Source organism: Cucurbita pepo, chromosome LG01 (assembly GCF_002806865.2).
Source record: "Cucurbita pepo subsp. pepo cultivar mu-cu-16 chromosome LG01, ASM280686v2, whole genome shotgun sequence".
In the NCBI taxonomy this organism is placed as follows: domain Eukaryota; kingdom Viridiplantae; phylum Streptophyta; class Magnoliopsida; order Cucurbitales; family Cucurbitaceae; genus Cucurbita; species Cucurbita pepo.
In genome coordinates this window covers 9,886,394-9,904,066 of record NC_036638.1, presented here as the reverse complement: position 1 = coordinate 9,904,066, position 17,673 = coordinate 9,886,394, and the positions used below count along the sequence as shown (strand labels likewise).

The 17,673-nt window shown below is 36.3% G+C and overlaps 3 protein-coding genes and 1 non-coding gene across 4 annotated transcripts; 1 reads left to right on the top strand and 3 right to left on the bottom strand.

Moving 5' to 3' along the window:
• Positions 1–168: 168 nt before the first annotated feature.
• LOC111790920 lies at positions 169–5,419 on the bottom strand. The gene is made up of 5 exons (XM_023672053.1): positions 5,051–5,419; positions 4,746–4,849; positions 4,460–4,573; positions 875–958; positions 169–519 (listed from the first exon to the last, which is right to left on the bottom strand). The coding sequence occupies exons 1-5, from the start codon at positions 5,328–5,330 to the stop codon at positions 463–465; spliced, it is 639 nt and encodes a 212-aa protein (XP_023527821.1). The 5' UTR covers positions 5,331–5,419; the 3' UTR covers positions 169–462.
• A 1,378-nt stretch (positions 5,420–6,797) lies between these two features.
• TRNAL-AAG lies at positions 6,798–6,878 on the bottom strand. Its single transcript has one exon. It is a non-coding gene; the product is annotated as a tRNA-Leu (tRNA).
• A 729-nt stretch (positions 6,879–7,607) lies between these two features.
• LOC111810279 lies at positions 7,608–8,242 on the top strand. The gene has a single exon (XM_023696951.1). The coding sequence runs from the start codon at positions 7,682–7,684 to the stop codon at positions 7,979–7,981; it is 300 nt and encodes a 99-aa protein (XP_023552719.1). The 5' UTR covers positions 7,608–7,681; the 3' UTR covers positions 7,982–8,242.
• A 1,583-nt stretch (positions 8,243–9,825) lies between these two features.
• On the bottom strand, positions 9,826–11,227 carry LOC111779932 (chlorophyll a-b binding protein 7, chloroplastic). Its single transcript, XM_023660138.1, has 4 exons — positions 11,078–11,227; positions 10,801–11,015; positions 10,091–10,605; positions 9,826–10,007 (listed from the first exon to the last, which is right to left on the bottom strand). Exons 1-4 carry the CDS (start codon positions 11,131–11,133, stop codon positions 9,990–9,992), a joined length of 804 nt encoding a protein of 267 aa, XP_023515906.1. The 5' UTR covers positions 11,134–11,227; the 3' UTR covers positions 9,826–9,989.
• Between the last annotated feature and the right edge of the window lie 6,446 nt (positions 11,228–17,673).

The following is a 17,673-nucleotide window of genomic DNA, read 5'->3' as shown; positions in this document are numbered from 1 at the left end:
AGTTAAAGGCCCATAAATGACCATACAACTAACTGTAGAATAAAGCAAAAGCAAAATAATGGTAGATATTTGTGTCAATAAAATCCATGAAATTCAATGGATTTGAAATTTGCACCAAACGTTCAAATTGGAAGAAAAAGAAGGGTACACATAAGAGACAAGATGGTGTGTTTGTCTGGTGCTGTGGTAACCAAATGCTTTATTCAAAATTTTGAAACGAAGGCTTATCAACAACAGGCTAGCAAACAAGGCAAAGTGGGGAGCGACTAAGGGTGTAATGTATATTAAAAATGATAAAGGGTAGTTGGGTTTGGGATATTTTTAAGTATAAAGATGGAAGTCAGAGAGATTAAGAAAAAATTAAGTGAAATTAGAGAGCTTTTAAGTGGAATAATCAAGGTTTCTAGAAGGATTAAAGAGTGATTACGTTACATGGAGTTGTACAAGTAGTGAACCCTGATTCTATAGAAAGTATTTCATACGGTCATCTCTCTTCATTGCGTTGTACACGGCTTGCACCTGGAACGGGAAAGCACAAAAAATCATTCTAAATCAATTTTCTTCTATCTTCGAACTTCTTTATTATAAATCATGTCACAGATGAATCCGAACTTAGATTTAATAGCAACAGTTGAATCTAGGACGAGATTAAAAAAGAGGGTAAATGGGTGGGAGATTCGAACTTCTTACATTTTGAATCAAAGATATATACCTTAACCAAATGAGATAGTTTATTAATTGTGAGTGTATGGTCGACCAAATCAAGAAGCACTGTAACCAATCGTGTTCGTGTTGGCGGGTGGTGGACATGCTATGCTAACAAACTGTAAGGCATCATTGATGAACAAATTAATAAGAGAGAAAAGAGAGGGACCTGCTCACTGGAAATTACTTGAACTGGTCCTATGTTTACTGAGACGTACTTCCCTTTTGCCGATAATTTATGCCTCACCTTGCCCTGTACATGGACATGGACATTATTTTTTTTTAGCAAGCCAATCAAATACAGGAACAAATCTCCATACTATCATCCCATTGAATCAGAGCCAATCCGTTTATCTATGATTGAAAATTCATTCCCAAATAACGACTTGTTGCTTGGATACTATTAATACACCAGAGATGGAAAATTCTCTGAATATGATTTCATGAAAGAATTGAATATTGATGCCTATATATAAGCAATGTACAGAAATTACTGAAAACAAAGGAACTAATAATAACAAATTAAACCCCTACGCGTAAAAATTAACCTGCAGGGTAAAGATGGTGGGGGCTAATAGAACTTCATTGATTTCAAGGACAAAATAGAGTAGGTCCATTTTTTTAACGCTTCAACCATCAATATTCGCAGGGATCTACCTCATTCCCCTAATGGAAATTTGGAGTTTTGCCGTCGGCATTTTGTTATCCTACTACATCAAGCACATACTTCTACTGTCTGATTTAGCAGTAACACCCTGACACAGTTCACTCGCCAGAGAAATTGTGTTTGCAAAAACAACTAAATGNCCCCCCCCCCCTTCTAATGATCCATTTGAGATATATAGACACAGTGTTTCTAATTCTTCAATCAAAAACCATAATGGTGTGTTCACGAAGATTACGTTAAATCACCGAAAGATAATCTGTCACTTCGTCGGCCCTTGCCGCCTGCAAGAGACTTGGTGGCAACAACCCCACGTGTCGCTTGATTACCCACAGAACAATAGGAGGTTATTTTTTATCAGAATAAATTAAATTGATTGCCTCTCGCAGCGCTCTATTCCTTACGTCAAGAATCTCCCTAGTTCGTACTACTTTAGACTTGCGAAAAAATCTAATCATGTTAAACCTTTGCAACCAAATGAAGTAGTGGGTCTCTTTGTCACACACTAGTTACTTGGATTAGCTTTTACATACTTTTCCTCGTTCCTCCTATTCTGTCATTTTTCCAATAATTAAGTGAATGCAATGCACAAAGGACAGCCGTCGAAGAGGAAAATAAAGAAAAGAAAAGAAACAGATCTTGAAAGTCGTACAAAGAGCAGAAAAAAGAGTAGTTGCGAGAAGGAGAGTAAAGAGCTTGATGATGAAGAAACAAAAAGCAAATCAACCTAAAACTCTTCCGTTACGCATTTATCAACTTCTATCAACATCTGAAAGATTCTCCTATTCTTTTTGCAACGAAATCTTCTAAAAGAAACCTCTAAAAGCATTACGCAGTAATATTCAACCTTATCTTTGAAAGGACTGGCACGCAATCATAGAGAAAAAAAGCCTGCTACAAACATTAAACAGTCTCCAAAATGAAATTAATTCTGTTTAATTTCATTTATATCTTTTATAATATTGATTGTATATTATGTATATATTCCTTCTGTATATTTGTAATATTTCTTTCCTTCTTGATTGATGGTCTTAATTTCTATATAAGAGGGCCTTGTATTTGTTTTAGATAAATAAGAAGAAATACAATAATTTCTCTAAACTATATGGAAAGATTATCAACAACTTCCTTATCTTTTCTACATGATAAGATAAAATTAAAGGGATTCATGAGGCTGCTAAAATTCTGGATTCACACACCGATTCATTATGTATCCCAAAAAAGAAGTCTTAAAACCTTTAACTTTCTTGGAGAAGTCAGTTCTCCAAATAGCAGTAAAAAATTCGTGATGAAGAGCTTCCTCCTTTGGAAACATATCATGAGACATAGATTTAGAGAAAAACATCCTCGAATCCTCCCCTTTCCCATTCACAATCCAAAGAGTCAATGAAAAAAAGTACCATCCAACCTCACAAAAGAGAAATCCACTCCTGAATCTCTAAACTAACAAACTTAATGTCCTTCCCGCACTCAGAAATAGTTTTATAAGGGGATTTGAGAAGCTCACACGAAGGTATCAACCATCAGATCTCTCATGAATCCTTGCAAAATTTGAAATTTGAAAGAAATGGCAATTGTTGGGCCTTATTTTCACCTGATTAATATTTGGTACTTGAGCAGTGTGGTTGTGAAGCATAAAATAACTGATACAACAGTTTTGAATTTTCTAAACTAAACCTACAATGATGAAGCTACACCTAGATCCAGTGAACTTAACTCCAAAGAAGAGAGCAGTTCACCTATGTATGATGACTCATCTCGATAAATTGATTGTATGCCCGAATGGATGTTGAAAGAATTTGATGCCCTTGAATATATTGGAGATTTTAACGAACCAATCGTCGAGAAAAATCTAATAAAATCTCCTAACCACAAAGCCACCAGGAACACCAACTTAATTCCCTTTTACAAAGAATCTAACTAAAATAATCGATCACCAATAAGAGAGAAGGGAAAAGGAAAGGTATGATACGATGAGATAGACAAGCACCCAAAAATCTAATCTTCTATGAGCACAGCTGAGAAATTGGCAGTAAATACTAGCACCCAAAAAAATCCAATATATCTATTTTTTGCCAAAGCCATCATGCAACACCTTGACATAAACCTTCTCAATAACAAGTCTTTGCTCTAGGCCCTTCTTTTTGGTTCCTTAAACAACTGCCTACAACCTCATATGACATAAACTTGAGGAATCATGTACTCTACTTCAATAGGGACGTAGTTCTTACCATAAATACCAACAATTTCCTAGCTAAAATAAGATTAAAAAAAATTAAATCACCACTTAGACTCCCTCTCTTTTGTGGCCCTTTCTTGGTGTAAACTTCACCTTTTTGTGTGTAAGTAACGGTTTCATGGATAAGATGAATGGGGAGGAAAGACAAGTCCAACGCCGTCCAATTGTCAGAATGTCATGTAAGACCATTTATGTTGAAGAAGCAAACCATTTATTCTAAAAAAGAGCTACAAAAATATAATGGTCCATAAAATTCCTAGAGGTTTTTTGTTGTTGTTGTTGTTGAAGCATGAAGATCCTACTGTTTCTTTCAAGCCGGAGCCAAACCAAGCTCTTTTGACGTACAAGAGCTTTCTTTGTGTAAACTAGTTGCTACTTTCAACAATTGCAGAATCAATATTCCTTTTACAGAGTTTTTCTGTTCCCTTGGCATGGGGCTTCACTTTCCTCTATTTTTTGCAATCTATTTTGATACCTAGATGCATAAACAATCGAAAGAAATGTGTACACCGATTAACATGCGGTTATATCATACCACCAATTCACTAGTATATAGTTCTAAATTTGTTAAGATAACTATTAAAAATATGACAATGACAACTATAATCCAATTAGAAATCGCTATTAGATTAGGTTACGTCTTCCAATTTTGATGATCAGGTCAGAAAGACTATGTTTCCCACTGAATAAAATAACAGAGGAAATAATACTATCTTGCCTAATTTCATCAATAACTGCAGGCATGAATTTCAATTTCTTAGAAATTCCACACATATAATGAGACATCTGCGGAATAAAGTGAATGATAGATTTTGTAATTTAATTTGACCTAATAAACTGAAAATAATCACCTCAGGAATTGGCTTTTGGAGGACAGACTCCACAGCAACAACCATAGACTGCACAAAATCATCTCCCCCAGTTCCAATTGCCGTAAAACCTCTAACGCCCGGGTACGAGTTCACCTTTCCAATAATCAAGCAAACTATAAGGTGATGGTGAAAAGATATAGCTATCTTCTACTTATTTCTAATTGCAGTAAAGCCAATACTAGTTTACCTACACACGCAACCATCAAAAGATTTGAAGCAGCCATTCTGTACATAAATTGGAGCTAATGGAGCAACTGTTCCATACCTTTTGATCCAAAGCGATCCACTCATTGGAAGAATCATCAGTCACTGTTCCTCCAAGTACCATATTTGTGGTATGGCCAACCCTCCCTTCTGTCTTGGATACCTCTGCGTCGAGCAACCAAACGAACTCGTAGTCAATTATGTCGCGTAGATGAACAAAAGTCGTAGTGAAATAGAAACATGAACAGGCAGAAGCTCACACAAGGAATTATACAGACTTGTGTACAAGAAGAGGTGATGCCTGAAATTAATTGATTTATTGCTTACAGTTCCAAAGCCTTGGTAGCATAAAGGTCAGGTAGAAACCTGAAATTGCCTTCAAAACAGCCTCCTGAGGAGGGCCCTGGTCGTCGTGATTAGACAACGACGTCGATTGAGTTTCATCGTAGGAGCAAGTCAGAACAGTTCGTTTCGGAAAGTGAAATCCTGGAGCCCTAGTGTTCCTCGCAATGCAATACAATCTGTGAGTGAACGTTCGCCTGGTTCCGAGCGAGAAGGAGGAAGAAGCACGGCCGACGAGAAGGGGCCGCGATGGCTCCGTTAAGAATATTGTCGCAGAACGCAACACAGTGCGGCTTGCGGCCATTTCTGGTTGTCTATCTTGAATTGACCTTAGAGAATAGCTTGCAGTACGCGAAATCAGGAGTAGAGATATTTTTCTTTCCACGGCCCTAATAGAGATGATGATACGGGGAATCAATTTACATTTCTGGTGTTTGGGAGAAANTTTTTTTTTTTTTTTTTTTTTTTTTTTTTAATATAAATATTATATCTATGATTTATTTAATGAGAACTATCATATTAATGGTTATCGGAGCGACGTACTTCTTCAATTGTGCCGAGTAGTGATCTTGGCATGCTCACAACAAGCCTTTAAGAGGAAACTCAAGCTCCGTTCACAAATTTTGCCTCGCTTTACGGCTTTGTCAGACCTTCAGTAAGGTTTACCTTTGCCAACTGAACACAACTTATGCGGAACTCAAGCTTGTTCGACCACACACATCGTTTGTGCATGCATGTTTAATCGTCTGCGACACAATAACGTCATATTGCATCGTCATCTTGATTCCCAACAACACGACATATATATCATGATTTCATCTCATGTCCCAAGACATATTGACCATCTTGGCTTGCTCGGACACATTTGTTGGGAACTGGCTCGTATGTCGATCATCTCATCAAGACATCCTGAATATTCATCCATTCGGGTTCTCTCAAGCATCAGACTCTCCTATGTCCATACTAAACCATTTACGACATACGTTTCGGATAGCGGGTGCATAATCTAACCTCCGACACATGAGTTAATGCACAATACTGACACACCCGTATCGTTCAGTACTATCCTTGAAAGACCCTTTTCACAGGAAGACGCCCGAGACGTTCACTCACATTATGACACACATACGTGCCATAGAGTAGCTCGCTTAGGGCACAGGGCCCAAGAGTGGTGGAGAGCAGACACCATCATGTTTTCCCCTATGGTACATTTTTAGGTATTTTCATTCTGTCTCGAATATACGTTATTTCCGCAAGTGGACATACGACTTCGTGCATAGTTCATCGAGTATCTGATTGACACCAAATTTGGTGAGGTTTCATCTTTCACATCGATGGACTTAATTCCCGATCTTCTTGCCAAAACTTATATTCATACTACTGAAGTTATGGCCTGAGACCCTCTCCGAGCTTGTATTAATTTTAAAAATGATAGAATATTTTTATTATTAAGAAAAGAATGGAAAAAGATATCTAACATTTTTATTACTTAAGATTAAGAATAATAATAATAATAATGTTGAGAACTGGATTTTGAACCACACCCTTTCGTATAAAACCTTAATTTAGGTTTGCCATCACCACATGAAAGTTAATTTTAAATAGCATTATACTTACTAAATAAATAAATAAATAAAAATTATATTTGAAACGAAACCACGCTCTTTGCAACCGATAGTTTCTCATAGACCAACCGGCCATATCAACATATAATGCAATAATTCTCAAAACATTTATTTAATTTATTTAAAAGAAACTAGAATAAAATAAATGTTGAGAGTGGGATTTGAACCCACGCCCTTTCGGACCAGAACCTTAATCTGGCGCCTTAGACCATCTCGGCCATCTCAACATATGAATACCCTGCAACGTACAAGTTATTTATACTTATATAATTATCCCCTTTCAAATCAGACAAAACACCCTAGATTTACTTCGCTGAATTTAAATTTTATTAATAATTATAGACCAAATAAATTTATAATTTACAAAAAAATTAAATCATCCATTAATTTTGATAAAAAAAAAATCGTTACAAATTTCTAATTAAAATAGTATAAAATTTAGAAAATACCAAATACGAAAAAGGTTGTAAAAAACAACCTAATTTTTTAAAAGATTGCATTAAAAAAAATAATGATAATAATAAATAAAGCTCACAAGTTATAAACTTGAGCAACATTTAAATCTTAGAAAAAGAAAAAGAAAAATTAATATTCAAATATTCAATTATCTATTTAAATAGAAAAGAAAGTGGGAATAAAAAATAATAATAATAAAATAAAATCTGGAGAGAGTGATTTTGAACTAAAATCTACATCCACAAAGCAATAGCGTAGTGAGAGAAGAGAGACAGAGAGGCAAAAGGAAGTCACCCACGCAAAGGCCACCGTCGTGAAATTCCAATTTTACCCCCAACAATTTGTTCTTCGCTCAAAGCCACCAACTGCACCTTCGTCTACGTGTTCCTCCTTCTCACCACTTTTATTTCCCCCATTTCTTCTTTTCATATTTTTTTTTTTAATTAAATAAAATAAATTAAATTAAATTAATATCGTCTCGAAAAAAAATCTCCAATCCATTCCCCATTTCCTCTCCTTCTTCTTCTTCTATCTCTCATTTCTCTCTCTCTCTCTCTCTCTCTCTCCCTCAACCATGGTTCCGGTCGTCCTCACCCAACTCGCCACCGGCCTCAGCGTCCTCGCCGGCGCCGTCCTCGTCAAATCCGTGATGGACAAACCCATGGCCGGCTCTTTCCCCCGCTGCCCCTCCTGCAACGGCACCGGTCGAGTCCCCTGCCTCTGCTCCCGCTGGTCCGACCGCGACATCGGCTGCCGTACCTGCTCAGGCTCTGGCCGCATGTTCTGCAGCAGCTGCGGTGGCTCTGGCACCGGCCGCCCCATCCCCGCCCAAATCTCCGTCCGCCGTACCAATTATCCCCCCTCCTCCTCCTGATTCCCAATTCCCCCCCTCCCCCCTCCGTCACTACTGTAATATTCTCTCTTCCCACCATTAATTATTAGTTCACACAAACAATAGCGTCTGTAATTTCTCTCTCTCTCCCTCTCTCTCCGCAAGATTATCACCGGCGATTACAGAGAGAGAGAGAGACGGAGAGAGAACTCTGAAAATTGGAGTTGTTGAGATTCACAACGAGCGAGCCATTCGCGACTCAATTCAGATTCGTATAGAAATCCTTACTTTTCTTTATACTAATTTTTAATTATTTCTTCATTTTCTCTGAATCTGATTTAAATTCATTAATTTGTTCATTCTCGTTTAATTAATAAATCGGATTAAACGGTTTAATATAATTATTGAATGACATTAATACTCAATTAATAAATTTAATTAAATAATTAATGAAACAATGTTGCTTTCATCCAGAGGAAAAGAGAGTTGAACAACTTGCAGATATAAAATTTGTATTTTTTTTATATTTATATTTATTAGTTTGACTGTTTTATTTTATTTTATTTTATTTTATTTTATTTTAATTATTTTTATACTCTACTTGCTTTTCCTTTTTACCAACTTAATTAACTTATTTATTAATCCTAGCTTATACTCTGTTAGTGTAATTTAGAATTGTTGGATTCAGTGACAAACATATATCGATGATATTATGTAATCAATTCCACTACTAACAGATATTGTTATTGTCGCTATCGTTAAGTATCGTTATTAGCCTCGCAATCTTGAAACAGATTTGTTACGAGGAGGTTTCGTATATTTTATAAAGAGTGTTTAGTTCTCCTCTCCAACGAACGTGTAATCTCGCAATCCACCTGCCTAAAGGGCTTAGCGTTCTCGCTGTGACACTGTCAAGTGTCTAGCTTTAATACCATTTGTAACAACTCAAGTCCACTGCTAACATATATTATATGCTTTGACTCGTTACGTATGGTCATGACGTCTGTTATGGAGATGTTTCTATACCATTATAAGGAATATTTCGTTCCTCTCTACAACTGATGTGAGATCTCACGATTTACATGCCTTAGGAGGCCTACTTCCTCGTTGGCACATTGCTGCATGTCTGATTTAATACCATTCATAACCGTCCAAAGCCCACCGCTAACAAATAGTGTCCACTGTTGGTCCATTACATATGATCGTCAATCTCACGATTTTAAAACGCGTTTATTAGGGAGAGTTTTCACCCTCTTATAAGAAATGTTTCGTTATCCTTTTCTATCGATGTGAGATCTCACATATTCAAAACAACGTAAAGTTGCGACAAAGAGTCTTTCATTCGACGTCAACAACAAAGTAATAACATTCATCGCAACGATTCACAAGAACGCCGATCTTTAGCTTCCTTGTTGGCACACCACTGTGTATCTGATTTTGATACCGTTTATAACAGTCCAAAGCTCATCGCTAACCGATATTGTCCACTGTTGGCTCATTACGTATGATCGTCAATCTCACGATTTTAAAACGCGTTTATTAGGGAAAGTTTCCACCCCCTTATAAGAAATATTTCATTATCATTTCGAACCGACGTGAGATCTCACATATTCAAAACACCATAAGATTACGACAAAGAGTCCTTCACTCAACGTCAACAACGAAGTAATAACATTCATCGCAACAGATCGAACATTGAATAATTTAAACCAATAACGCAACCAAGAAAGATCTAATGCTAAAAGTTACACATATTAAATATATTAGAACTCGAAATTAGTGTATAATCAATTAACAAATTGTTTGATCCACTAGTCAATTGTTATGTTAATTAGCATACAAAGTCCACATTAATTATTTGATTAAATATTCTAATAATTGGTTAATTAAAGTCAAAAGGGCATCTAAACTTCCTTAATTATTTTTTTAATCTCATTTTGTACATTAAATTGATAATAATGTCCATTAGACACACACCACATAACAACAGGGATTTCAAGTTGTGATTTAATACAGACATTTTCTCTCACTCCCAATTTCTCCACGTTCCTCACTTGGGTGTGAAAGCCTGCAAAAAACAACAATAATCTCACCAATTTTGTATATATATTTATTTATTTATTTTAAAGGTAAAGTTAATTAAAAACTCACGGCGAAGACAGTGGCGTGGCCGGGATCGGCAAGGTGAGCGAAGAGGTTGTCAATGGGACCGGTGCCGGTGTAAATGTGTTGGAACCACGCGCCCATCACCGCCAACATAGCCAGTCGCCCGTTCTTGATCTCTTTCGTTCTCAATTCCTTGATTTTTTCGGGTGACCCGCTACCCCAACCGAGTGGGTCGAACCATAGGCCACCTGGGTACCCGACGTCGGTTCCGGTTAGCTTGTTGTTGGGGAAGATTGGGTCAGTATTGACGCAACCGGGTTTCAGAATGTCGGCCCATCGTCTACCCTCGGCCCAACCGATGAAAATGAGTTCCACAATGAACAGAGTGGTGGTATCGGTGAAGTATTCCAATTCTCCGGCAGTGTACCACGACGGGGTGTTGAGAATTCCGATCTTTGTCAAGAATTCCGGGATGAAAATCCCGGCGGCGCCCAACATTGCCCACCGGCAGTGCACCAGCTCTGCTTGCTGGTTCCATCTCAGGCTCTCCGGATCAGAAGCTATCAATATTCATACACGCAAACAAACATAGTTACGATTTTAAATCTAGACAACCTTAAAAATTTCTAGTGAACAGGACTTTCCATAATTCTATTTTGGGCTTCCTAAAAGGTTTAGAGTATTCTTTCATTATAAACCTGCTATCGTTCTCTAAATTAATTGACGTGGGATTTTCATCATTCAAGGATACTTACAGAGACCAAGTGGGTCAAACCCAAAGTCCCCGGGGAGGCTGCCGTCGAGCCATGGGGGAGGGGTGCTGCCGGGGAACCAGAGGGGTCTGTCGGGGTCGGCGGCGGCGCACACCGGAGCTGATCGAGGAGCAACAGCCGCAGCAGTGTACTTTCTCAGCCTGAGCCTCTTGCCGGTTAGGAAATTAGAAACCTTGGGGCATCCATTCTTCTGGGAACTGCAAAAAACAAAGCTCCATAAAGAACTGCAAAAAACGGCGGAGGAAGAGAAAAAACTTGCCTGGAAGAAGAAATCGCCACCGCGGCGATGGCGGAAGAAGCACAAGCGGAGGCCATTTCCGGTCAAATCACTTAACGCTCCGTTTAGCTCTGCAAAAATTGTAAAAATGGTGACCAAGATTTGAATCTCACTTCGTTATTGTACGCATAGGCTTATCTAAATGGATAGCAGAGGGAATATGTAATTGGCTGATTCGCTGCCACGTGGCAGTGAGAATCTGATATCCGCCACGTCAACCTCGACTCGTTTCTGCTTGCCTGTAATAATCTCAACTTCTGGCTCTCGTTTAAACTCCGTGTCAAAACATATCCTTACATGTCGGGTCCAACCAGTATCCAGATTGAGATTTTGTAGCCACGTGGCACTCACTCTATGGCTCCTTGTCTGATCTGTCAAATTTTGGGGAGTAAGCTAGGAGATATGTAAGCCCATAGATAAATGGGCTTCATTTCGAGTTGTAAGCCCAATGGGCTTCAGGAACCTGTTATTAGCCCAGCCCAGTCAAGCCCAGCAACAACAGAAAATCATTATTTTATTATTATTATTTTTAAATAGAGAGAAAGGAAAGAGTTTAAGTAAAGGGACAGAATCATTTTTATGCAATTTTTTTCTTTTTTGTACGGTTTAATCTACCAAAATGTACGAATTTTCAATGATACTTTCTTGTCTGTTTCCGACATGTCGGAAAAATCATTCTGTTTCTTAACACATGAAATTGCTAGGATGGTTTGAAATAAGTTTCTGACGAATTTCCAAATCCATTATTTAAAAAAAAAAAAAAATAAAATAATTAATTCATTTTTTATATTTTAAAAAAAATGTTATTTATCGACAAAAACACATACAATAAATAATAATAATAAAAAAAAATAGCTTTTGATTTATTATTTGCAAATTATAAAGTGAAAATAGAAATTTATTTATTTATTTATTTCTTTCTTGTAATTTCATTGTAGTTGCGGAGTCGAGAAGCGAAGAAAAACCAGTGGCTGGCATCATGGGCTGAACTCCCATCAATTACCAACGATACGACGACAAAATTCTGCGTTTTGATCATATTAATCTCTATTTTAATTTTCTTTTTATTTCTTTTTGGGAAATTTGGGGGAAATAAGGATAATTATTACAGGGTTCGACTAGGAGCAAGTACTGGTAAAAAGCTGATATTATATTGTCGGATTTTGTTTGTCAGGTTTGGCTCTCACAAATAATGTACAAAAACGGTGCGTTTTGCTTTGGGCAGATTTTTCATTTAGTCCACACTACACACTCATAATGTTTCCACATGCCATTTTTTTTTTTTTTAATATATTATTTTTATTTCTTTGGGTTCCAAATAATGTGGGACAAAATTAAGAAATCTATCGCTAATTATTGATGGAACCAAGTTCAAAAGTTGTATGTGTAAGTTGGAAGAATTTTATCAAAACTTTGCATTATTGGAATACAAAATAATTCGGTCGAATTAATACAATTTAATGTTCCCAATAGTTTTATATCGTGACTATGACCATGTCCCCATTTTTTAAATGATGGAGACTGATCGGCTTGTTTGTATGGTTAGCTAGACGTAAGACGACAAAAAGCTTTTCATTTTCTCATACATAAGTGGAATCGTGTCTTATCAAGATGGGACTATGATTTTCTTGGAAACGCATAGGTACGAGGAGATGGGAGTAAATAGATGTTCAATGTACTGTGAAAAATATGAGTTAAAGAGAAATTAGCTTAGTTCATGAGCATAGTCAGGTTGCTAGCACGGTTAAATTCTCTTCCACGAATTAAGTTCACGGCCGACATGTTTTGGATGATATATTGAGAGAGGAGATGTCGTGTCCATTCTCTCACCAAACACGAGTAGAAATATCAAAATGAAAAATCGAAAACACTTCAAACTCTAATAAAAATTTGTACAGTTTAAAAACTAATTTTTTAATATGTCTAATCGTTAATATATTGTTTTTGTTGAAATAAAATATTTAGTATTGGTATGTCTATTATAGTTATATTATCCATATAGAATGTTAATTCATTAATTTAAAGTTCAAAGCGAGATAATTTATTTTAAAATTTATTTCATAGGTTTACATATAATAATTGATCATTTAACTATGAAATAATTCAATTTTTTTTATGGAAATGACAATTGAATTCAAATTTATAGCTGTTGGAATGGAATAATTTTGGCCACATCATCATATGACACAACAAATTAAGTGGGTCCCGCAATGTTACATAAACTAATATATATATATATAAACTATAGAGATTCAAAAGACAAATTCGAATTGAATTAGATTTTAAGAATTAAATTCGTTTGAAAAACAAGAAGTTACTTATTATTTACGTATGTTTTCTCCAATTACCTGCTTCCTTTAGGCTGAAGTGATACAATTTACCCCCCGTGATATGACAATTACAATTTACGGCTTAATTTTTTTTTTACCTCGGTTGTCTCTAATTGACTTTGACCTAACGTTACCCTAGTAGGAAGTTAAATAATCAATTAAATATCAAAAGAAGAGTTTTACTTTTTTTAATTATTAAAAAAATAAGAGAGGGAGTCGGTTATCATAATCGCACTATTGTAGTAGCTTGCAGACAACATAGGCACATGCTTGAGTCACGAGTCATATTTGAGAGAAATGTTTTGAACACGACTCTCCACAATAGTATGATATTGTCCACTCTGAGCATAAGCTCTCATGGCTTTGCTTTGGGCTTCCCCAAAAGGCCTCATACCAATGGAGTTAGTATTCCTCACTTATAAACCGATGATCATTCCCTAAATTAGTCGATGTGGGACTTCCATCATCCAACAACAACGACTTTGATAGCATATAATTCGGGTAAGAATAAGTGATGACTAATCATATTTTGTTATAGTATATTTTTGGGGCATTTTAGCTTGAAGGGCGTGACATGATTTTGGTGACTGGTCATACGCCTCTATTCTAATATAACGTGAAAAAATATAACTTATCTATGATGAAAGGATGTAAAAGGGATTTGAAACGGACATGCGACCATAGACAATACGTCATAGACAAATATGATATACGGTCATAGGCAATACACCGAGGACAAATATGACTTAAAAGTGACTCAAACGTGCTATGAATGGGGCCAGAAATAGTGATGGATGGGGCAGCGGGGGATTATATTTTGTGCACTGCACGGCTTACGAGGCCGCCGTATGGCATTCCCGTTATTGCCTCCGTTGCCATTTCCCAAGCTGCCAAATGCGTTAAGCAACAAAAGCCTCAACTCCCCATCATATGTTTATGCCCTCCACAAAGTGGTGAATTTCTCGTCATTCTTGTAAATCCAGGCATCGACGTGTCCACATATGATTGGCTCTACGTGTCCTATTGGGTGACAAGGCAGACAGGTGGGTGAAGATAATTGGGTGAGCTACAGGGTTATGGAGTTAGAATGGGTTCACTTACCATGCACGTAAACCCCAAACTTGTTCTTGTCTATGAACTGGGAGGCATCAAGCAACCCTTCAATTTTCCCCCCTTGCTTGCACGGCCAACCGGTGAAGAACCTCTTTTCACTTTGAATTTCCATAAATGCCCTTCGTTCTAGGGCTGTTTCTGTCATTTTAAGTTGTTTTAGATGATTGCTTCCGACGGTGACCATTTATAAAAATTAATTTTGTGAATTTTAGCTTTATATGTAAAGAGAAAAATTACTTAACGAATTAAATTATTAAACAAAAAATAAGAAAAAAAAAAAAGCGCGTGAGAGGAAGGTGGCATGCTATTTTCATTTGTCACTCCTTCATCACGTGACCAATACTCCCAGTCAAACATTCAGTCAACGACTCAGTTCACATGTCACGTACAATCAACACGTGGATGTTATATCAACGTCTCCCGTCAGTTCCACGTATAATTCTTCGCCTCAGTCTTATTCTCTTGTTTGCATGCAAAATATCAAGCTTTATCCGCCAATCCATTTTCCTAATTTTCAGTTTTTTATTTTTAGAAAAATTAATCATCAAATATTCACAGACTCACACTTCATTACTAATATTAGTTACCAATGTAAAATGTTATTAATTTTTATAATACTCTTAAAAGTAGAGTAGGGTATAGTTGGATTGTAACCCTATTTTTGAGGTTGATCGAGTTGATTCGACAAAAAAAAAAATATGTAAATACACGAATGAACTAAACCCAACTCAAATTAAAAAAAAAAATCCTAGAAATATTTTTAAAAATATTTTTAAAATTAAAAAATTGAAGAAAAATATGAATTTAAAATTGGGTTGATAATTTTGAGAAATAAATTGATAGAGTTGGTTATTGCATTCTTGATTAATAATCAATGATAGGCACGGGCCATGGAGAACCATTGCTTGTTACGTTAAAGCCATGTTAGTTATTTGATTAAAGGCAGATTTATTTATTTATTAATTTTTAAAAACAAGAATTAATTTAGACACAATTTAAACAAGAATGCATATTTATATAGTTCTTAGAACAGAGCCGAGCGTGGGATGGGGATCACGTGCGGCTCGTGATTAGATTTCGGACATTGGGCACCCTAAAGCAAAGCTTAATAAGCTGTTGGCTATTACGTTAAGCAACATCCTCCGACGCCGTTGCTCCATCAAATTCTCTAATTAATTTGCTTTTTTAATTATTAATTACCCCCAAATGGTTCTTTTCGTTTTTCTCAAGTTTTTTTTTTTTTTTTTTTAATTTTTATTTTTTTTATGAATCCCAATAAAATAGGAATGAAGAATGTGAGGTTAACTAAAAATCTAAGTTTTATTATTATTATTATTATTATTAGCTGCAGAGAGTGGACAACCTTTTAAGGTACTCCATTAGTTTGCTTGCTTCCTCTTTTCTTCTTTGTTTCAATTTGGATGCAGACCCAGTAAGATAAAAGTTTTTATGATTAAGTCACCGAACAGATTAATTTTTTTTTTAATATTACGGATAAATAAAACTCAAAATTAAAAAAGAAATGGACATGAAATGAAATTCAACGTACTTTTAAAAGTCGAAATTTATTTGTGGAAAGAAGATGGGAAAAATCAACATAGGTAGTCTCTTTCTAACTTTTATTCAATTTTTGTCTAGAAGAAAGAAACACGTTCAAACTGGGAACCCTAAACTTACCTGTCAAGGAGACCATTCTTATCAACTAGAAATCTACCATATATTCCTTTTTTTTTTTCTTTTTCTTTTTTCCACAAATAATTAAATTTATTTTTTAAAAATTTATATTTGAAACGATAATTACCCAAAAATCCCGGCAACCAAGAGTAAAGAGGTTGATGGAGAGTTCATACATCTCCACGGTTGGTTTGATCGCGTGGCTACAAAATATTTCGCCACTAATCGAGCGGGAGTTGCTATGATGCTGCCACGTGTAAATGTCATAGATCAGAGAAATAGGGAACAATGAAGCTGAGCTGTCCGTTACCGGCCTAACAAACTGGACCCCACGTAACTGCTCTCTTTCAACAAAAATAAAAAACTGTCCCCCCACAAAATAATAATAATAATAATAGAAATTAAAAATAAAAAATAGTCAAAGGATTCAACGGCGATCTGAGGCTCCCCCCGCCCATGCATGTGGATTGCATGATATCCCATCCCATCATCTTATTCTCAATCATCATTACCAAACAAATAATCCCAGTTGGCTTAAGAAAACAAAACGCCCAAATTTTAACGTAAATAATACATACAGTTACGACATGTCGTACAGAGTGTCGTGGTTTCAGTGGGGCATTTCTCGATCGGAGTACACGAAACGACGACGACGACAACGACTGTGATATTATGTGAAGGACCCTTGTAATTCACTCAAAATCTGGGGGAAGCCAAAAAAGGCAACCAAAAGGAGTGGGTTTAGGGCTACGGGAATTGGGATCCCCCACACCCAGTCGTACAGTAGTTAGCGTGTGAGTGAGTCTTGTTGCTTACTTTACCATACAAATTTGCGGGACAAAGTTATCACGTGACACCCTTCACAGTCCTCTGCTTTTCCTTTCTTTTTTTACCTTTTACGTGTCCAATTACTTACCTTTGCTTGGCCTGTGGTATTTAATATGGAGTAAAATTCAATCCTTATCTCCCATAAATAATTAATTACCTCCTTTTTTTTTTACCGTTTCCTTCTCTTCTTTACCGCATTGAATATATTTTTTCGTGTTCCTAAAGTTAAAAAAGGAAATAAATAAAAGATCCGTTGGAATTTATGAAATGCAAGCGACAGTACGAAGGTCAATGTTACGAGGGACAGATAAATACGTGCACGGAAGTAGACCAAGGGAAAACTGGCAATACTTTGTCCGACAGAAAAGCAAAAGGCTAAAATTAAATTAAAAAATAAATAAAATAAAATAAAAAGTTTTATCCTTATTATCTTTATGAGCGAGGAGGAGAAGGTATCAGTGGAGGAAGCTGTGTAGATGGAGAATGGATTAGCTTTGGATGCACAGTCTTACGCCACGTGTCAGTTAGTTGATGTCCTAATCCAATCCAATCCCTTGAATTAAAATCTCTTCTTATCCAAGCGCCACGTGTGTAATTTAATTATATAAAAATTAAGATTTATTAGAACAAAGT

Bases quoted from the DNA above. Each gene is read 5' to 3' on its own strand.
- LOC111790920 (XM_023672053.1), bottom strand. From the start codon at position 5,330: ATGGCCGCAAGCCGCACTGTGTTGCGTTCTGCGACAATATTCTTAACG. The intron at 4,574-4,745 runs GTATGGAACAGT...ATTATTGGAAAG, and splicing joins GGATCGCTTTGGATCAAAAG to GTGAACTCGTACCCGGGCGT. The intron at 959-4,459 runs GTGATTATTTTC...GTCCATGTACAG, and splicing joins TCCAAAAGCCAATTCCTGAG to GGCAAGGTGAGGCATAAATT.
- LOC111779932 (XM_023660138.1), bottom strand. From the start codon at position 11,133: ATGGCCTCCGCTTGTGCTTCTTCCGCCATCGCCGCGGTGGCGATTTCT. The intron at 11,016-11,077 runs GCAAGTTTTTTC...TGTTTTTTGCAG, and splicing joins GTGGCGATTTCTTCTTCCAG to TTCCCAGAAGAATGGATGCC. The intron at 10,606-10,800 runs GTAAGTATCCTT...GAATATTGATAG, and splicing joins GTTTGACCCACTTGGTCTCT to CTTCTGATCCGGAGAGCCTG.
- LOC111810279 (XM_023696951.1), top strand. From the start codon at position 7,682: ATGGTTCCGGTCGTCCTCACCCAACTCGCCACCGGCCTCAGCGTCCTC.